The sequence below is a fragment of the Onychostoma macrolepis genome, chromosome 01, assembly GCF_012432095.1.
Source record: "Onychostoma macrolepis isolate SWU-2019 chromosome 01, ASM1243209v1, whole genome shotgun sequence".
NCBI lineage: Eukaryota > Metazoa > Chordata > Actinopteri > Cypriniformes > Cyprinidae > Onychostoma > Onychostoma macrolepis.
The window spans coordinates 16,251,698-16,274,439 of NC_081155.1; the positions used below are offsets into that span (position 1 = coordinate 16,251,698).

A 22,742-nucleotide genomic window follows, 5' to 3' on the forward strand; every position below is an offset into this window, starting at 1 on the left:
AACCTATGGCTCCATTTTTCAATTAGCTGGAACACAGGATCCCTGGCTGAGATGAGCTGAACATTGATCCTTGTCTGAATCTTATTTGCATCTGAAAAAAACATCAGTATGTTCGTTGTGCTTTAGGTACACTTTAAACACTGTTACCTTCTGGTCCAACACACTCACATAAATGTATTATTTAATAAGTAAATAAATTTATTCATGACTGTTTGTTAGTTGGAATTGCTGGAATTCTCAGGAAGCTTGCCTTGTATAAGTGAAGATGATAGAACAAGAACAGTTGGGTGTTGCTTTTAAACGCTAAATGGTTGAGATACTGTACTTGAGAAAACAGGACATCAGGTGAATGACTGGAATTCATAAAAAAAAAAAAAACCTAACTTATAAAATAGTAATTTCCCATCTTCGCTCTTTCATTAGTTGTAATATACAGTATACATAAAAGACACAATATGATCGCACTCCTTAAGGCTCTATGGCTGTAGAACTTTGTGAATATGTGTGAATTAGTGTGTGTAAAGTCATTACACTGCAGAGAAGTGAAGCCTAGCAGAGCTTCTATATGACTCATTTGGTAAGTGGGTTAATTAGAGCGACCCACTAAAGAGGAGCAAACATGTGTTTTAATGTGAGGTTAATGATAAAAGTGCTTGCTGCAGGTCAGGACCACCGAGAGCATGTGAACACCCTGAGAGACTGGATCCTATACATTTACGTTTCTCACACTCCCGAATCGGATCAAGAAAGGGTCCCTCCTGTCCTTAATATACTGTAGAGTATGACAGATTATTTCTCTCTACATATCCTAACTGAAAACAGACAAGCATATGGCTTTATGCGTCAGTGTATTTGATATGAAATTGCCAGACAGACAATGCATTAACATTTATTGATTTGTTTTGGCAAGTACTATGACATCAATCTATAGATCCTGGGTACTATTAATGACAACCATCATGTGATCATCATATGTGTGTGTTTCAGCCACACCTCCTGGTCACATTATACAAACGTGACAGATTGTGGCTCGTGTCCTAAAGCTGGTCACATGCTAGCAAGATTGATTATTGTGTGGGGTTGAGAGAGAGGGTTTGAGTGTTTAAGTGATTATTCTTATATAATTCTGGAAGGCTGCTTATTCTAACCGGTTCTTATACTGCTGACTCCTCAAGAGAGTGCCGCACATCTGGTCCAAGCTGCTGGCTGTTGTAAGGGGCTCTGAACATCTGTACACAGAGATGACACACACCCTCTGTTCTTTCCCACGCTTGGCCACTGATGGATCATGGGTTGTGACCGATGCATGTCAACTAGATGGCCTTGGGCATGGGCTTCAATCTTTCATTCTCTTGTGTATGGACTCGTTATGAGTTCGTTAAATATTTCTAGTGGAATATGTAAGGAGTAATTGATGACAGACTGTTTTTGAAAATTATTATTATTGTTGTTATTTTTATTAGAATTATTATTTTCTTCCGATAATAATTAAACAGTCCATCATCTAACAACAACATTATTTGTTTATAAATTTTTGTGTCTGAATAATAGTTTGCTCATGTTATAGGAAATAACTATCATTGTCAACTATAATAATAATAATAATAATAATTAATAAATGTACATGCATATAAATATTTTCAAAAATGTATTTTATGTGTGTGTATTTATATACACACATATTATGTAAACAAAAACTTTTATTTTGGATGCGATTAATCACAATTAATCATTTGACAGCACATTATTATTATTATGATTATATACTGTGTATATATAAAATACGTTTTTAAAATTATTTATTTGCTTATTTATTTATTGTTTTAATAATACTGTCTTTATGTTATTAGGTATTACGATAATTGCAAGTTTACAACAACAACAGTAACAACAATAATCATTGTTATTGTTATCTTGGACTTGCTTGCATTATCATTTTTTTGTCATTTTGTGCTTTCATTAACTGTGCTGCTAAATATGGTGATACACAAGGACAGGTACACTTTACACTAATGGATACTAACTCCAGGCCTCTAAATATTTTATGTGCACATGTAGCACATTGGCCTGGCGTTCCCCATGAGATAGCATAGACCAGTGAAGGAGTCCTAATGTGTATAAGGCAATGGGCATCTAGTAGAGACAGCTGAGATTAAGTTTGTGAGAGAAGAACATTATGGCATTCCAGTCTAGAAGCTTCCAGACCTCTCTGCTCTCTTCCGGGGGCGGAAGTAGCTAACAGATGGAGCGCATTTGAGAGCAAGTGTAGCGTTTACCATTGATACACCTCCACCAGCACCAGCATGAACCCCGGTCAGGGAGTGAGCGTAGCACGATCGCCACAGATGGCCAGTGTTGTTGTGTTTTGCAGATTTTTATACATTTGCTTGGTAGCCTGTCTTGTATATTTCCTTAAAAAACATATTTATTCTTATGAGTATCATTTTTTCCCCCAATGGATCATTCAAACTGGTTTGCAAAATGGTGAATGATTTATTCGCAAACCGATTTGCATAAAAAAGAGACTGGAAAAATCATAGAAATTCAGTAGGAGTGTCTTAAAGGTACATCAGCAGCACAAAACAGCCTTTAATTTTAAGGGTCAGAGAAAATGGTTGTACAAAACTAAATTATGTTGCCAGAAAAAATTATTAAAAAGTGTTATGAGAAGCAGAAAAATTCAGCAACAGACTGAAAAGCTATAACAATTTGGGTAGCATTTTTCAGTAGCATCTTACTAGCGTCCTGGAGTTGTTTACCACACACATTTTCTCCCTGTTTCTTGGCTAGGGGCTGATTGTTTGGCCTGTTGACAACCCTATTAATCTCAGTCCTCTACGGGCATGTCCGCCTCCCCCAACAAACTATATTTAAAATGCCTTTTGTGATGTAAAATGTTGTTAACCTTAAGGATGAGCTGACTGGACAAGCGTGATAGCTCTTATCGCTAGCTACTATGTGGACAATCCATGAATTATACACAAGTGTTTAGCAAATGTTACCAGAGCTACCACTGCATCAATAGCCAGGATGTGTGTGGGTTGTGTTAGAACGGCTGTATTTCAGTCATCCTCGCTTTGTTTATCAGTGGGTGAGATAAAATACGTGCAGCTCTGGTTTTTTGTGGTTTGGAGAAGAGCTGCTTCAAGAACAGACTCTTCTACCTGAATCCTACCTACACCATCAACAAAGCCACGACAAAAGCATTTCACTTTCATTTTGTGTTTGTTCACTGTGTTCATGCTGAAATTACAGATGAAAAGGGATTTGGTGAATTAAATGAAGACTTTGATCATTGTTAATCTCATGTAAATTTTACTGCTTGGTCTAGGTATGCACAATATGTATTGTACATTTAATTGTAGCACACTTAAAGTTAATCTTTAAAAACAATTTAATAATTTAATGTAGTTAATTTTTTCATTTGTTTAGACAAAAGTAAAACATTTCAATTGGTTATCAGACATGAAAATAATTATCAGCTTATCTGTATAGGCCACAATTGAAATTTCTGCCATAAAATTCATAGAAATTCTCCATGACCCCCATCTGTGTCTCTGGTGACCATGAGGTTTGGAACATCTGCCATAGTGCCTTTCAGTGTTTCTACTGACTCGTATCAATTATTAAATTATGTATTATGTCATCTATCCTTCTAGCTTTATATTACTTGACTTTACTTTACTTTAGAGAGGCTAAAAGCGTCTCTTTCTCTTTCTTATATAATTGCTGAAGCTATCTGAGTTCCCTCTGTGCACTCTTACATGCAGAGAAATATACACATGTAGACAGATGGATACAAACTCTATGTTCCTGGTTCTCTCAGTTGGCATAGACAATGATAATGCAAGAGGATATATTGGCTTTTTTCACTCACATGGGCAGTACTCACACAAGCAAAAATGTATTGTGTAATTCTTATACAATATGCATTGGACAGATAAGGCACACAATACACAAGTGTTCCTACGAAGGTGTGATTTTTCCACATATACAGTAATGTAATAATTTCCCATGATAGAATAATTCAGGCATAGATGATGTGCTTATGATTCTTTAGACGATAATAATGAGCCCAGTGGAAAAAAAGCACAAACACACCACTGATTTTTCCTTTCTGTGGTTTTCTTTTATCTAGAAATACTTTCCAGTGAGTATTAATTTAGGAGACATTGTTTTTGCCTTAAGTGACAGTCCCACTGGTGCAACCTGGGGTTAAGTGTTCAGTCCTCAAAGGATTCAAACCAGACACCCTCTGGATACCAACCCTAAGCTTTCACCACTATAAAAACCCATTACATCCTTGTTGTACAATCCAATAACTGATTTTATAGAACAGATCAGGATTAGAAATAGGTTTAATGTGATCTCTTCAGTCCAGACATATTTAAAAGCTAAAATCTGATCAGAACCACATTCAGTGGTCTCCTCTTTAACTACTTGGCTGCAATGAACTGCTGTGGTTTTATTGTCTTTAAATGCTAGAGGAAGATTACGCTTTTAGTCTCACTTAATGCTTGCCTTGCTTTTTTTATGGTATGGATCTAATATACCATATATACCACATTGCTGTGTTGTTGCTTGGAAACACATTTGCTGACTCGATTTCCGAGAAAAAGAAGGTGTGTAATACACATACATTTATTTACTTGAATGCATGCAAGCAAGAAAAGATCCATTAATGCACATCAATCAGACATAAGAATGCATTCTTATATTTTCCCTGCTATGTTATTAGTGTGTTATGCATTGATAAAACACCCTCTATTGGTGTAGTGGCTTTCTGATTAATTGAAAAGTTTGTGGGAATGTAATCTGACAGGTTATATAACTTGCTGTGTGCTGCATTGGTCAGAGTAGCTGCATATAATGGAATGTTCAATCATGTTGAAATCCACACATTCAGACTGTACTATGGATACCTGCTGTTTGCTTTTATTCCACTCATAAAATATTGTTGCAATGCCACATAAACATAAAATGTCAGTAACTGCTCTCTTTTAAGCAGTTAATTTTTTACCAGCAATGCACTGCAACAGCTCAGTGCTTTTATTGGATTATTGAGTTTACGTCAAGACTTTGCATTCATGTTTTATGGTTTTCAGATGCTTTTTTCTTTTTTTTTTGTCATAAACCGAAGAGACAAATAATACCCTTTTCCCTATTGAAGGGATATAAATTGAAATAGAAAATTCAGTTGGCATTGAATCTAGCCTTGTGGGCAACGCACCAGCATATAGTTCAAATGTTGAAATAAATAAGTGTATTTATTTATTTATTTTAAAGAATTTAATACTTTTACTGTGCAAGGATGCATTAAATTGGTAAAAAGTAGGGTTGGGTATCCGATTCCAATTCTGGTTCTGCTTATCGATTCTGATTCTTATTGATTCCTAGTTTGATTCCAGTAAGATTAAAAAAAAATCTGAAAAAATTTAAGTGAAACATTTAGATGTCAAACATAATTATTCTGTCTTTTTACAAAGTGTTCCAGCTGAATAACATGAGCAAGCAACTTACAGAACACTTAGGCCTTAGGAACATTTTCCTATGGTTTTAACAAAAAATAAACAAAAACAAGTAGACTAATAAATTTTAAACATTAAATTGTTAAAGATAAGTAAACAGTCAGTAATAAGATAGGAATAGACAAATCAATTAGCAATAGCATAAATAAATTCAACTGAACAAATTTCAGGTACACAAATTGAAATCAAAAGTTTAAAACCACTATAGTTTTCTTTTCATAAATATTATATACATTAATTGTCATTAAAGTTACGAACGATATTCAGTCAGGATCAGTGAATGATTTTCTTTTATTCTTTGATTAACATTAATGACAGGCAGCACATGTTTATTAGGCTGCTGTCTCTTTATCACTGAATGCACGCGGGCGGATCTAAAAATACTTTTTACACGTTTTCTTTCACATCTATTTACGTTCACTTATGACAAAAACGGCTGTGTTTATGATGATATACTGATGTATTTTTGTGCATATTGGTTGGTAAATGTGAAAGAGAAGCACGTTTAGGCTCGGAACAAATCTTCTTTAGTGGAAATGCACGGAACGGATGCAGACACTGGGACCGTTTTTCTCTGTGCTTGCGCTTTGGATGTGTGTGCCACACGCAAACAGTGCTCAAGTTCTTTCCCGTCCTGCGCGTAAATCGTTTAAAATCACATTAAAATGCGAATGCAGGAATCGTTAAGCGGAATCGAAATGCATGTATCTTATCGAGTACCCGGTTCTTGGAAATTTGGAATTGGTTCTAAAACGGAACCGGTTCTCGATACCCAACCCTAGTAAAAAGTGACATTCATAATGTCTTTTCTAAATAAAAAATTCTAAGAAGAAACTGTAATAAATTCTAGTATTTTACAAAATTATTAGTTTTACTGTATTTTTGATCAAATAAATGCCGCTTTGGTGAACAAAGGTGACTCCTTTCAAAAACATCTTACCGACTCCAAACTTTTGAAAGGTAATGTATCTTATTTTGCGTTGCACAAAAGAAATTAAGTCAAACAGCTTTGAAATGAAGGGTGAGTAAATGAATTTTCATTTTTGCGTGAACTGTCCCTTTAAAATTGTGTGTAAATTCATTAGGTTGAAGAATCTGTCTTCAGTGCAGAATCTTTTGAGAATTTCAAGAATTCACAACAACATCACTAGAAAGCAAAACTGACCCAGGAACATTTTAGGCAGTAGTTTGATGCAAAATTCAGCACAGGTAAATGGATTATACCTACTTGACTGAGACTTGCACATACTGCATACTGACCCAAATTTGCGACATTTGTGGTTTATCCAGGAAAAATGAAGCCATGCTGAAGGTCGAGGTTTGGTATGAAGTGCTGGGGCAATCTCTGTTTTGTTTTAAAATAGCTGATGTGAAGGACAGGTTGCATCATCAATACAAGACACAACAGATGCTTTGAATGACAGATCTCAGTGTTTACAATGATGTGCTTTCGGTTACATACAATCTGTACAGATTTTCTGGTATAGGTGAAATCTTTTTTTTTTTTTTTTCCTCTCTCTCTCTTTCTGATTCTCCCAGTGATTTATCTGTGGAAACAGAATAGCATCAATAAACTGTGCTGCTATTTCAGCCGTTTGTTCTATATGTAATTTCTTTCAGTCTCACACTTTCGCACAGAGAAAGCATTTTCCCACTCTCACCCTTCCTGCCTCCTTGGTTTTGTTGGACTACTAGTTTCTATAAGTGGCTCACCCTTAGCATCAGCATGTGCCTTACAGTTAATCTGTTATAGATAAGATGATTCACCAGCTGTCTGCTACTCTTAAGACCAAACGTGTATCTGAATCACCTGCTCTCAGAGCCTCAAAGCATCCTGAATGAATATTTATAAATTAATTTTAAGAACAAAGGTCTACACTTTTGACATGCTACAGACTCACTGATGTCCCATTTCTGCTTCTTTTCTTCGGTATTTTTCTTGGCTCCAGATGGACCGCCCATGAATCATTCACATACCAGTATATATTGTATACTGTGCAAAAATTGTGTTTACTGTGAGGACAATTCAGTCTATTTTGAATGAGCTACTTCTTTGTCACGCAAGTCTGTTATAGTAGGTATCGATTTCAGATTTACACGCCCCTAATGTCACATAAGCCAAACAATAAAATGACAATAAAAAACCTTTATAGGCTGTTTAGACGTCATCATCTTGTTTAAGTGGGCAGTTTGAAGGGTCATGTGACACTGAAGACTGGAGTAATGGCTGCTAAAAATTCAGCTTTGCATCACAGGAATAAATTGCATTTTAAAATATATTCATAAATAGAAAACAGTTATATTCATTTGTAATAGTATTTCACATTTTTCAGTTTTTGCTATATTTTTGATCAAAAAATGCAGCTATGATGAGCATAAGGGATTTTTTCATAAGCGACCCCAAATGTTAAGAATGGTAGTGTCTTTGTTATATTCCACTAAAGAAAGAAAAGTCATACAAGTGTGGATTAATATGACAGAATCTTTATTTTTGGGTGAACTATCCCTTTAAAATTGTGTGTAAATCAAATAAGATGCAAAATTGACTGGGTTTTCAAAAGTCTGTGTCTGCGAGGCTAACCTGGCTTTGCATATTATTTGATATTTGTTGGTTCTGATGATCTTGTCAGGTTTGCATTGAAAAGCTTTTGAGTTCAAAGTCAGCACAGCATTAAACATGCAATTATAGTCATTTACCACTCTAAGTTAAACCTGTTTTCTTTTTTCTTACCAGCCAGTTACATCCATGAAAAGGTCTTTATGCTGTTATTTTCCTGAAAGGGCATGTTTTCCCCTGTGGAGCGGATGTGTGAGATTGTGTACTTGTGTGTGTGTATGTGATAGAAAGTTGCTGAGTGTGTGTGTGTGTGTGTGTGTGTGTGTAGGGTGTAGTGAAAGGGCTACCAGGCACAATATGTGTGTGGGTGTTTATTTCTGGCATTCGGTTAGGACAACAGGTTGCCTTCATGTAGAATGAGTAAGAAAGGAAGAGGGAGAGAGGAGGAGGCAAAATTAAGAGTCCTCCCACAGATTATTTGAAATGCAAACAAATGTTGTCCCACTTTGTTTAGAGGAGAAAGTCAGTGAATGTTTGTCCTTTTAAAACCCTCAAGGCTCCAATTATCTCTGAAAAATTAAAACGTCCTTAAACACTTATGTTTTTCCTCTGTTGATAATACATTTCCTTCTTGTAATCAGCAATTGTTTATTTTTGCTCAGGGGAGGAATCCCCCCCCCCCTTCTCAGTTCTCCTTTTGTTTCTTCAGTTTTTTTTTTTTCCTCGTGAGTTGTACTGAAACAACAGGAATTTTGGATGGGAAGCCGACACCCATGTGACCAAACAATAGGACAGACAGAGATACTTGGGCAGTAGGCCAGGGTTTACTGCTTTCACTCATTACCCAGGTTGAGCATGGGTCATGGAAACGCTGGTACGGAGAGATCAAGAGAACGAGGGTGAATAATGAGCTCAAACAATCCAAATCCAGATCAGAGAGGTGTGAACAGACACCTGCCTGATTCAGATTCAGCTCCACTTCACTTTTCAGTTACAATAGATTGGTCTTGATGATATTGAATTAAAATAAGATGTATTATTCTGAAAATAAGTGGTCAAGCCCTTCTCCGTTTCTGCATTTCTCTTCTTATCTCCACATCTTCCTCCTCTCAGGCATGTGACCATACTGTCACACTTTTAAACGGGAGTCATTAAAAGCTGACCTACATGTAAGCTGATAACAGCTTGAGTTATCACTGAATATGCCTTTATTCGATTATAACTACTTAACTTGTTTATAGGTACATTTTGCCACAAAAATCATTTCCTAAGTCAGTTTGTGAGACGTCAGTGTTTTGATCTGAAATGAGTTCCTGTCGTCTATTTAATTGTTTGTATCGCGTTTCACATACGACAGTCTGTCAGGCAGCACTGCATTAAGTTACAGGAATCATGCAGTGCTATTTTTAGCCATGTAACTTCAGTGATGCCCTGAAGCACTTTGAGAGTGTGTGTGTTGAGATCAGTTTAGTAGTTATAAAAGTAGTGGTTGTAGTCATAGTTCACATTTTCCAAAAAAACAGTTATTTTTGCCTTTATCTTACACATACTCACAAACTCACATTAACTACTTGGATCTTATTGTGATGATAAACTCACTCTGGCATTTTTTTTGAATGTGCAAATTCTTTAAATAATAAAATGTTTTTAAATAAGTGAAAGGCATATAATGTGATGTACACCATTATTAATTAAATAATCTTTATTTTGCATTACAGTAATTTTTCGTATTATTGTATGAGAATTTGGAGAAAAGTAAAAGTGCAATTGACACTACAGTACATGTTTACCTGAATTGGCTTATACTAATTAACTCACTCTGACATACTTATGTTTATATATGCAAAGAAAAATAAATAATATAAAAGTAATGAAATAATTAATATATGTATATTTTTTTAAATCAGCTTAAATTATAGACAGCACAATACTTTGCAATTTAAATAATAATAAAAATTATATATAAATACATATAAAACAATATTTAAAAAAATTAGTATTAGTCTTAGACTTTCAATATATAAGGATTTGATGATCTAGAATGATTCTATATTTATTATCTTCAATGCTTATTTCTGAGTAGAAGTGAAATCTGAAGTTAAAATAAAATAAATGCTCATTTATTACATCATTTAAAACGCAGGACTGTAGGATATCATGGAAAATGAAGGCTGAATGTAGCCTGGTTTGGATATGCCTTCTTACCTCCACATATTTGGATGTGCCTTCCTACCTCCATATACTGCCTGCTGTTTTTGGTTTGTTCGCAAAATATCAAACTGTCATTAGCTAGTAAGGTCACAACTGGAAAATGTCGTCACGGAGAGCATTAGATTTCAGTCTGTATGGCCTGTGGTTGTCGTGGAAAGTTCTGATCTAGGATCAGTGTTTGCCACTTACTGTATATCCTGAAGTATGTCATCAAAATATATTTGTTTTCATAGGTGGGGATAGCTGTTCCTGCATCAGCACTGATCAGCAGCGGCTGGAGGAATTTCAGCCGTTGTTTGCACGGACAGTTGGCTATGGTGTGTTTGTGTTTGTGTGTGTGTGTGGTAGGGTAACTTGAGCTGTTCCTCGGGAGCTCAGGCACGAGTCGAGCATGATATAATCCCTTTGACTAGTGACCAGACTACTGCCACCTCTCATTCCTGTGTGACTGTTTGCTTCTCAGTTATGAGCTTGTGTACTTGGTTTTCATGGGAGCTTAAGCAGTGATTTTGTTCTGATTTCTCTTATTATTCAGAACAGGCCATCTTAGTTCAAGCGAATAGTTCACCCCAAAATAACATTTGCCATCATTGACATGAGGGCAAGTAATTCTGAACTTACATGCTGTTATTTGTTCTATGTAATAGAAGCGTGAAATTTCTTCTTTTGTGTTTAATGAAAAAGAGAAATACCAGCATGTAAGTTTAGAACAACATAAGGGCAATTGAGCACTAGATAAAGGGTAAACTGTTCCTTTAACAGTAAATATACCACAATTCATCCATGATTAAACTGTTTGTTTTCCATGTTAGCTAGCTAGAGTTAGCCTGCTAGCTAGCTAGTTTGGTGGATGTTGGGTTTATATAGGTCATCCCAGACCCATCAGGTGCCTGGAAGAACACACAGGCTCATTCATTGTGTGTGTTGGTCTGTTTGTTGTGTGTGTGTGTGTGTGTGTGTGTGTTAGGGCAGTGGATTAGGTGTGATTATGGGGCTCAGGGTTCACTGAGCCTTTGACCAGCTGCTCAGTGCCGTCTGCTTAAATCCACCTCTACAACACAGAGAAAACACAGAGTGAGAGGAAATCAGAAGAATTCTTTATATAGTTTAAGCCTGTTTATAGTAGGGCTGCTCGATTATGGCAAAAAGAATTAAACTTTCTTTGTTTCTTATTAAAGCTACAAAAGTCCTTCACTCAAGAGCAGTGTGTGATTTTTGAATTTGTCTTTTGTTGTTTGATTAATATTAAGCACACAGTCGGCCGCAGGAATATAGTCCGCTTTCACTTTAAGAGCCGTACGAATCCAATTTACTGTTACACGTGTATTTTCATTCTCAACTCTTTACGTTCATTTATTACATGACCGACGAAGGTTTACATGAATGATCACTAAGCGCCGCATTTTTACACATTTTGCGTGTATTTGACCATTTAGGCGCGCACCTTGAGCTAAAAGTTGACTTCACATGTCCGTGTTGTGTTCTGTCTCTGAGTGCATAACAGAAATCCTCCTGAGGAAGCTCGAGTTCTCTTTCACGCTTTTAAAAACACGAAATAATCTAATATACTTCTATAAGTATATTATAAGTCCCATTTTGCAAAAGTCACATTACATGATTTTACTGATTTGCACATGAAATTGGGCTTTTATGGAGGAACAAAAGAGCAACGCTGGAAAGGGACGCAGTAATCGTTTTATCTCGATTATTGTATTTTCATAATCGTTGGAGGCCGAAATCGTTGCACAGCCCTAGTTTATAGTGGAATTTTCTCTCTGACCAGCCAGGTATATCCTAAAACAGTGGTTCTCAAACCTGTCCTGGGGACCCCCAACCACAGCATATTTTGTATGTCTTCCTCATTTAACACACCTGATTCAACTCATCAGCTCATTAGTAGAGTCTGCAAGACTTGAAAAGCGATTTTAAAAAGTGCATTTAAAATGATTAATTAATGTACGTTTTATTATTTTATTAATCCATGTTTTAAAACATGAATTAAATCAAGTTTAAAATTTTTTTATTTACACATTTAAAAATGATTTAAAAACATTTTTAAATATGTCAATTAATTTGTCCATTTAAAAGTGATTTAATTATATACATTTTTATGTTTGAATTTCAATCAATTGATTCTTCATTTTATTTTTAAGTGGCGCTCTTGGTCCTCCATAATTCTCTAACAATGCTTCCTTTCCAGTTGAAAGCATAATGTAATGCATTGTTTTTTTCTATTGAAAGTGTTTTGTGCGATTTATCCTTGAATTTGTTTTCTTTTGAATGCATGTTGTCATTTTAGGAGAGCTGAAAGACATTTTGAGTAATTTGGGTAGGGTGGATGGTGTCTGAGCTCACACTGCAAGGTCAAAAACACACACACACACACACACACACACACACAAATACACAGAGGCATCGAGATGCATGAGTCACACAGAGAAACTTCAGACTGACTTCCTGTGGGTCTCTTAGGATTTTCCATGATGAACAAGGCGATGCGAAGAATTTGACATTGCTGTGGACCATGACGTCAGTCTGAATGCTAAAGGATTTAATTTGTATAATTGATGTTGTCAACAGTTGACCATGACCTCATATATGTTTAAATCCCTGCCAAAACCTAAACGCTTAAAGCCAAACACAAGAACATTCAACATGTTCTCACTGTCCTTTGTATGACAGAAATCCTCATGCATGTCCTGTTGCATGCAGTGCTGGATACAGGCACTCTTTGAAGTGGTAATAGCTCATATTTCTCATCTTACGTAAGCGCTTAAGAGGCTCGGCCGGATTTAATCCTGCCCTGACGGAGAGGGAAAGGTGGAGTCACATAGCAGCCAATGCCATCACGGTCGTTGACACTCACTGTGGTTGCAGACAGGTTACTTGTAGTGCTGGAATGTAAAAACACACGGTATTAGGTGACTCACTTCACCCTGATCTAAGATCAGCTTTCCTTGCATAATCCAAACCTATTAAAGCTGGCGTGAAGTCAGCAGCAGTAGCAAGAGCAGCTGCTTCAGAGTAGCACATGTTGAGTGAAGTATGACTAACGAAAAATGAAGAGAGAAATTAAGATATCTGCAAACCTGCTAGGATGAATATTTCACGCTGTTTGTTTTATTGTCACATAGTTTTCCGCTTTTTGCTTTACTTAATGTAGTACGGGAAATTAATGCAAAAGACAGTAGCAGTGGGCATCCTCCTGTACTATTTTCTGTCAGTCATATTGTTATTGTATGCATTAAAGGGATAGTTCCCAGAAAAATAAAAATTAAATTTTTTATAATTAGTCATTTACTCAGCCTAAAGTTGTTCCAGACCTGTTATACAGTCCAGTGTTGTTTGTACATTTTCAATTCACAGACAAAAAAGAATGTCATACAGTTTTGTAACAGTGTTATTTTAGTGTTATTTATAATATTTAAATATAAAATAATATTTATTAGTAGAAATAGCTTTTGTTTTTTTATGTTTTCAGGTTTCATTTTAGTTAAATTTTTTATTAATTCTGTCATGTGCTTTTGTAATTTTTTTTATTAATTCTGTCATGTGCTTTTGTAATTTTTTGTAATTTATTTTTTAAATATTACAATATAGGTTAATTTATTTTTTAAGTTTAGTTTTTAGTTTTTATTTATTTCCATTTAGCAATTTTTAGTAGGGATGGGTATCGTTTACATTTTTTCGATATCGATACTGTTATCGATACTATTTGGTGCAAAAAAGATATGATGTGAACTGCTGAACTTTAGCAACTGTATTAAAGTTCTTCAGTCAGGAGCAGTGAGTTATTTTTCTCTTTGTATTTTATTTTATTAACATTAAAGGAATAGTTCACCCATAAATGAAAATTGTCATCATTTACTCACTCTCAAGTTGTTTTAAAGCTGAATGAGTTTCTTTCTTCTGTTAAACATAAAAGTTATTTATTTTGAAGAATGTGGGAAACCAAACAGTTGCTGGTCCCCAGTGACTTCCATATTTTTTTTTCCATACTATCAAAGTCAGTGGGGACCAGCAACTGTTTGGCTACCCACATTCTTCAAACTATCTTTTGTGTTCAGCACAAGAATAAAAATTAATACAGGTTTGGTACAACATGACAGTGAGTAAATAATGACAGAATTTTAGGGTGAACTATCCCTGTAATGACAGTCGATAGCATGTTTAGTTCTGTCCCTTTAAGAGCTGCACGCATCTGTTTCTCTCTCAACTGTTTACTTTCACTTCAGACATAGGCTAACTAACTGTGTTTATATGTAAACCTTGCGTGTTTTGACAGTATTAGCGCAATCAGACGATAACTAAGCAACCATGTGCTGTTTGACCAGCCTTTGAGTGTACACACGCTTCAGGTGTAACACGCTCTGAATATAAGCGCATGTCAGAACAGCATGTGACTGAAATGTTTGTACTTTTGTGATTGCGAATAAGTGCAGTGTCTTGTGAGTGTAACTCTACCGCTGAATCAACATTTGATGTGAATGTGTCTCGTGAGTTGCGGTTGGACCTGGAGCCGGGAGACATAGTAAATACAGCGCATTGCTTGAGGTAGATGTTGTGTTTTGAAAGTAAATGTTCATTATATTACTGGTGTTGCCTCCTTTGTTCACTAATACACTACTGCAAATATTGCATCTGACGCTGGTGTCGCTTAGTTTTGTAAGTAAGTTACAATAAGTAAATGATGACTGAAATTTCATTTTTGGTCAACAGTTCCTTTAAACTTCGGTGTAACATTAAATGTAGATGAATCTTAAATATCTTAAATTATGCAGTTTTGTAATTTTTGCCAGGTGGGTGATAAAATGGGTTACACTAAAAGCCACTCATCTCTCTCTCTTGTTCTTTGTTATGAAACTATGTTCCCCTGCCTTTGAGAGTCAAATCAAGCATGACAGGAACCACACGTTCTGTATCTGTTCTCTTTCTCATCAGAGCAAAACTCTATAGTTGTAGCTCAAAGCTGGTTCCTCATTTGTGCATCTGTTTTCTCCAGTGGGTGGATCTGACCTGTGAACTCAAGTCAGGCCGGCCGACCATGTCAATACTGATTAAGGAGTGTGTTCTCCAACAGGAAGCAGTCAGATTGGATGGATGATGCATGAATATCTATGAATAAATGAATAATCCACTCTCTCTGTCTCTTTGTTTTAGTGTACAGGAGAGGAGAGCTGGGTGGACAGCAGGACGGTTTATATTGGACATAAAGAGCCTCCACCAGGAACAGAAGCGTACATTCCACAGAGATTTCCTGACAACAGAATCGTATCCTCAAAGGTCAGATGTGCTCCACGGCCAAACAGCTATCTGAACCAAAAAACGATACTCAAGGGATGATGTACAGTCATCTGGTCATTATAGAAAAATAAACACAGAAAGCATGATCAGGGGGACATGGTCAGGTGGTCTTGTTGTCACCATTACTCAGAGGACCTCAGAGGATGCCAACCCTCAGACAATAAACAGAATTACCAAATTTTGCCATAAGTTAAATATATTAAGTTTCTACAATATATAAATATATTATAGAGACTTAATTTCCTATAAAGCTGCTTTGCAACGATTTGTATCGTAAAAAAACGCTATACAAATAAACTTGAATTACTAGCTGATGAACACATTTTTAAAATCATTTATTTTTGTTTGTATTCCAATTTATATAAAAAAAAAGTTTAATATATTAAATATGATAAAAATCAAAAAATGTAAAACAATCGGAGACGTAAAATTGTGTAAGATAAAGATTAATAATAAATGATTGTTTTGCTTTGTTAAAAATATATTGCTTTTTCTCCACAGTACACTTTCTGGAATTTTATACCGAAGAATCTCTTTGAGCAGTTCAGAAGAATTGCCAATTTCTATTTTCTGATCATCTTTCTAGTGCAGGTTTGTGATGGTGTCGCTTATGGAAATTGTCCTATTAGCATGAACTGACCTTTTTGTGACAGCGTGATGTGTGATATTTCCCCTCTCACCATCTCTCTCTGTAGCTGATCATTGACACACCTACCAGTCCTACGACCAGCGGTCTGCCTCTTTTCTTTGTTATCACTGTCACAGCCATTAAACAGGTGAGAAAAGACCCTTAACTTCCCTCTATAATAGGTGTCATAATTGTAACGTCACTCCTGCATTGGTCTCTTTCGCTCCTCTAACTCTCTGCAGGGCTATGAGGACTGGATCAGGCACAAAGCGGACAACTCTATAAACCAATGTCCAGTCCACATCATCCAGCATGGCAAAGTCGTACGCAAACAGAGCCAAAAGCTACGGGTGCGTAATCACGTAGAATGAGTATAACATCTGGAGCTCACAACATGTAGATCAGTGAATTGTGCTGTTAGCGCCAACACATGGATTTGAAAAACATGACTGTTTTCAAACAGGTTTCCCCCAATACTCCATTGGTGAAACAAGCTCATAACATTGGTTGGGCCAGTATTGGGCTGCTCAGGACGCTTAAATGAACAGCAGTGTTTTGAAAGTCCCATGGTGTTTGCATTTTTTGGGAAATCAACTTGTAAATGGCTTACCATGTATGCAAATTAAGCTGGCATAGGTAAAAAAAAAAACAATGCTAAAAATTACAAACTTCAGCTGTGAAAATGAGTTATTTTTTTAATTCTCAGAGAAATAAATCAACAAAGTTTCGCTCTACTAACCAGCTTTCTGCTTACACAGCTAGCTTGCTGTTTGGAAACAGAATGTTGGCCTGTCAACAAGCAGAATGACAGTGTGCCCACATTACCCACAATGCAGTGGGAATCCTTTGTTATCTAATTTTGAAACCATTGCTCTCTCTCTTTCAATATAGAATATAAAACTGTATATAAAACTTGAAAAGCACAGTGAAAAACACTGGAAGCTGTGATGATAAAGAGAGAATGTGCTTGAATACTTACCATTACAGCTTTTCCTACTGATAATCCGGTCAGCATCTGTAATCCGTTACGCAACACATGCAGACAGGCCAGCGGGAACAACAACCAGGATCAGGATTTTCATTTATGTAGATTCACGAGTATGATTTTATTTTTTTTATTGTTATTCCGCTGTTATGTAAGTGGCAACTCATTTTCTATAGTTGATTCGTTGATATTGATGTCACACAGCTTTAGTGTATCTTATTTTATACAAGCACTCTGTCAGGGAACATACTGAAAACATTATAATACTTGAGTATTTAGGTCACTCCAGAAGTATATTTAGAGATTCGTACGATAAAATGACCAAGAAATGATGAACACTGGATGACCTGTTCTTAAAGTCACAGTGTGTATTTTCTGCAGTTTGTTTCAGTGTCTTCACGTATCAACATTTGCTCAACAAATGGTGTTGAGTTTGGTCCAGGATTGCTGGTTTTGTCCAAACAATGGTTGCTGGAGACTGTTTGGAGTCAGTCATAATTTTTGCAGTTAGTTATGATGTTGCCATTGACTAAAAATTACACTCTTCACCAGTATTTTTTCCTACTCATAAAAGTACAGCACACTGTAAAATATTCTCACGTGTCTTCAGGTTGTTATTTGATTCAAACTGTTACTGTAAATGTTGAATTTGACCCTTTCTTGCTCTTTGACCTTTTAGGTGGGTGATATTGTCCAGGTTAAGGAGAATGAGACATTTCCGTGTGACCTCATACTGCTCTCCACCAGTAGAGAAGATGGAACATGTTTCGTTACGACAGCCAGCTTAGATGGAGAGTCCAGCCATAAGGTGATTGGTCATTTTATAGAAAGGCAAACGTTACTGTTATTATTCCTAAAACTTCACATTTGAGTTTTATTCTAAACATTATTCTGTACATTGTGACTGAAATGTTTTGACTACTCTTTATAGCACACTGCCAGTAATTCTTATTAGATGGGAGACCGTAGAAATATGTGTGAGAGTTTTTGACCTTGGAATGCCAACTAGTTTCTCTCGTGCTCTCCTCTCTATACAAAGACCTATTATGCAGTTCAGGACACAAAGGCATTCAACACAGCGGAGGAGGTGGATACACTGCACGCTACGATAGAATGCGAACAACCCCAGCCAGACCTGTACAAGTGAGTGATACACACATATATCAGCAGAAAACACATAAACAAACCCTCGCTTTCTCTTACAGACACTGACTGTGCATAGAACTACTGTTGGACTGGCACAACTGCATGCCACACACTCCAGATACCCCACACAAATATCCTCACACACACATTGACACAGAGCCCAGACTAGACATTAATTTCTGTATTTTCTTCCTCTTCTGCTGTAGATTTGTGGGACGCATCAATATTTATTTGGATCGAGACGAGCCCATCGCGAGGTAAATCTATACTCAGGAAATTGACTCTTAATTAAGGGGCCAGTGTGTGAAAGATTGAATTCAGGAGGGACACTTTATCATTTTCATACAGTAGAACAGGTCTCTCTTCCAATCCTGATTCTTACTAAAGAATTCCTCTTTAGTTTTCCTTACAATCCACTCTAACTTTAATTTAAAATGTTCTATGTTGCATTTGGTACAATGATGTAAATAAATATGAACATATACAGTATTGAAATTAAATAAATACAAAATATTCAATATTATATAATAGTATATGTAATATTGCATTTCATATAATAAAATACAGCAAATAATGTTATCTTGGTGAATTTCATATATGCAAATATGTTAATAAATCTGAATAAATAGAGTATTTAGAATGAATAATATGATATAATTATGTATAGAATAGAATACAAGGTTCATTTAGGCAGCTTCACAAATATTTATTTTCATATTTAGTACATTTAGTTAATTAATATTAGGATAGTTGATGACATGACTGTTTTGTGTTTTAATTTATATGAATGTATAATATGAAGTGCATATTTTCATTGCTTTAACTGGTCACCATTTCTTTTAATTTACCGTTTCCATTTACCATTTCACAATTTTTTTACGCCTTTTACATTCATTTTTATTTAAAATAGTCCTGCAATGTGAGAGATGAATTTACAGGACAACACATACACACTGTAAAAAGATGTGAGCATAATTTTGTTTGTTATGTTTGTAATGCTGCATTTGATCTATTTGATTATTTTAGACCTCTGGGTTCTGAGAACCTGCTGCTACGTGGAGCCACACTGAAAAACACTGAATACATACATGGTAATAAAAAACAACACTACATATTTATGCACATTTCATTTATGCACATACATATTAATTATATTTGCAGTCGATTCAAGGTATATATGTATTAGTTTGTGTGTTCCACTGTTTGCACTCAGTCTAATTGTATTGATGTTGATGCTAAGATCCATCACTATAATATGGCACAATGCTAATGTGATTTTTTTTTAAGGCAATAGGAAGGGCAGGAGAACAAGAGAGGAGAGTTGCTGATTGAGTCGTTCTGTCACTCCGTTCCCACTGTAATTAAATGAGTCACTGAGGCTTGTGAGATCAGAAAGACGTTCTTAATTGCTAGAGAGAGAGAGAGAGAGAAAGAGCGAGAGAGGGAGATGAATGTCACATTATACACGTGAGGATTCTAAGAGCAGGGCAAGCTCTCAAAATGTTTAACTTTGTTACAGCCGAGCCATTATGACATAATGGCACCGTACGGTAGGACAAAAAGAGCTCAGTTATGTAACAATGGCTTTTACATTATCTTAGCATCAAAGAGGCTATACAGAGACGGTCATAGAGGGGAATTATGATCTCAAAATGCTCTTCGTCCTCTCTTGTTTCTCTAGCTGTGGCCATCTACACGGGCATGGAAACCAAGATGGCCCTCAACTACCAGTCCAAGTCTCAGAAACGCTCCGCTGTTGAAAAGTAAGACACGGTGATAGGCTTTCGATCAGTTTATCTTGCTGTCAGCATGTACAGGGTAATGCATTTTAGTGTGCTGTTTGTAAAACAAATTGCTGGCTTCTGTATTTGATGTCACGATTTGTATCAAGTTGCGCTCACATGTGTCACGCTGACAATTCTGTCAGACAGATAGATGCAGCCATTAAGAAAGCATGTCAAATATGTTTATATTGAATAAGCAGGTGTACTTTCAGAGATCTCCTTTCAGAGTGTGGATAACATAGACTTTTTCAATCAAATAAATGTTGATTTTTTTAATAGACTTAATTTAATTTAGTATTGTAGATTTCTGAAAATTTCTGAAAAAGAGTGATATTAAACTCAGAGACCCTCAGGGAAAGTTACTGCGGTTAGATCTTGTCACACTGATGTATGATATGTGTCTTTGCCATTGGGTCCAAAAATGATTATGCTCATACTATGTGAGTCTTGGATCACCTCATCGCTTTTTGTCCTGCAGGTCTATGAACGCCTACCTGATTGTGTACCTCTGCATTCTGATCAGTAAAGCTCTGATCAATACTGTCCTGAAGTATGCCTGGCAGGCCAACCCGAACAGAGATGAGCCCTGGTACAACCAGAAAACTGAGACTGAAAGGCAACGGCATGTGGTACGTGCTAGAAAACGATGATGATGATGATGATGATGATGATGATGATGATGATGATGATTATTATTATTATATTTTTTTTATTTATTTATTTTTTATTTTTATTTTTTTTTTTAAGTAATTTTTATTTTTATATAACTTTTTATTTTATTATTATTTTTATATTTGTTGTTTATTTATTGTTTTATTTCATATATTTCATTTTATATTTTTGATGTTTTATTTGATATATTTATTGTTTTATTTTTAAACATTTAAGTAATTTAGCTTTTTCAGAGAATGACAAATTCTGTTGGTGTGAAAACTTAATTTTTATTAAATATTTGATTATTTTTATGTTTTTATTCAAATTCATTTTCTTTTCTTTTTGTACTACTTACGCATAATTATAAGATAAGTTTTATTTCTGAAGAATTATGTGACGTTGAATGTGAATTCAGCTTTGCATCATGGGAATAATAAATGTATAATTATTATTATAATTATATTATAATATTAAAACTTTTCCAAAATGTATTTAAAAACGAATCAGTTATTTTAAATTGTAATAATATTTCACAATATTACTGTTTTTACTTTATTTTTGATCAAATAAATGCAGCCTCAGTGAGCATAAGAGACTTAAAAAAATCTTTCAAATTATGGCCTCCATTGTATATACTTACTATATTTTATGTTTTCATATCATTAACATAATCAAAGCACAACAATTGCACAAACTCACGCTTCTCTAATTCCTTGCATTTTGTCCCTTCAGTTAATCCGGGCATTCACAGATTTCCTTGCCTTCATGGTTCTGTTCAACTACATCATTCCTGTGTCCATGTATGTGACTGTGGAGATGCAGAAGTTCCTTGGCTCGTACTTCATCCTGTGGGACGATGACATGTTTGATGAGGAGCTCGGAGAGGGACCGCTCGTCAATACCTCAGATCTTAATGAAGAACTTGGACAGGTAGGAAATCTCTTCAGACCACTCCAGAACTGCTCCCTCACTCATTATTAGTTGACTGTCTCTTCTTTCTCCATCACAGGTGGAATATGTCTTCACAGACAAGACTGGCACTTTGACAGAAAATAACATGGAGTTGAGGGAATGTTGTGTGGATGGGCATGTTTACGTGCCACATGCCATCTGTAACGGGCAGATCTTACCTGGAGCTGCCGGAATGGATATGATCGACTCCTCTCCGGGCATAGATGGAAAGGTGAGCTTGTTCTCTGTTTTTCTGTTTCCATAACTGTTGGAAAATCACAGTTCAGTGGGTATTTGAACATATATTAAACTTTTAAGATGGGGTCAGTTTTTTATATATATAATTGCGATTTAATATATATTTATATGTATTAATCGCATACAAAAGGTTTTTGTTTACATAATATATGTATGTGTGTTCTGTGTATTTATTATGTATATCGAAATATACATACACATACAGTGTATATTTTGAAAATATTTACATGTCTTTATATTAATATAATTTATATTATAAATAAATATATTTAATATATAAACGCATTTTTCTGAAATATATACATGCATGTGTGTGTGTATTTATATATACATAATAAATATACACAGCACACATACATATATTATGTAAACAAAAACTTTTATTTTGGATAATATAAATATGATATATATTGCGCAAGCAAAAGTGACAGCAAACACTTTCACTTCTGTGTTACAAAAGGTTTCAATTTCAAAATAAAATAAATGTACAATGTGTCATGGTTTTCACAAAATTATTTAATGTTTTCAATATTTTTAAACAAACCTGACATGATTCTTAGTAAACATATAAAGTCAGATTACTTCAAGTTTCCCCATCTTTATTCAAAATAAATTAATAAAAATTTTATCTAATACCATGACATTTCATTATTATTAAATGCGACTTAAGTATGCAGATACATTTTGGAGCACTGTAGACATTTGATAAAGAAGCCATAAAAACTTCTGTACAATG

The 22,742-nt window shown here is 35.3% G+C and overlaps 1 protein-coding gene across 5 annotated transcripts in view; it reads left to right on the top strand.

Annotated features, from left to right (window-relative positions):
- The window catches only part of atp11a (ATPase phospholipid transporting 11A), a 61,633-nt gene that overhangs the window by 12,633 nt on the left and 26,258 nt on the right, over positions 1-22,742 (top strand). For all 5 annotated transcript variants that reach the window (XR_009269952.1, XR_009269954.1, XM_058769298.1 and 2 more), the window contains exons 2-13: positions 15,457-15,579; positions 16,102-16,191; positions 16,296-16,376; positions 16,471-16,578; positions 17,893-18,021; positions 18,253-18,356; positions 18,566-18,616; positions 19,386-19,450; positions 20,041-20,122; positions 20,622-20,772; positions 21,530-21,727; positions 21,807-21,980. Coding sequence is in view for 3 of the 5 variants with exons in the window: in XM_058769298.1 (XP_058625281.1) it covers positions 15,457-15,579; positions 16,102-16,191; positions 16,296-16,376; positions 16,471-16,578; positions 17,893-18,021; positions 18,253-18,356; positions 18,566-18,616; positions 19,386-19,450; positions 20,041-20,122; positions 20,622-20,772; positions 21,530-21,727; positions 21,807-21,980 (1,356 nt within the window). In the remaining 2 variants the exon portion in view is untranslated. The remainder of the gene's footprint in view (positions 1-15,456; positions 15,580-16,101; positions 16,192-16,295; positions 16,377-16,470; positions 16,579-17,892; positions 18,022-18,252; positions 18,357-18,565; positions 18,617-19,385; positions 19,451-20,040; positions 20,123-20,621; positions 20,773-21,529; positions 21,728-21,806; positions 21,981-22,742) is intronic.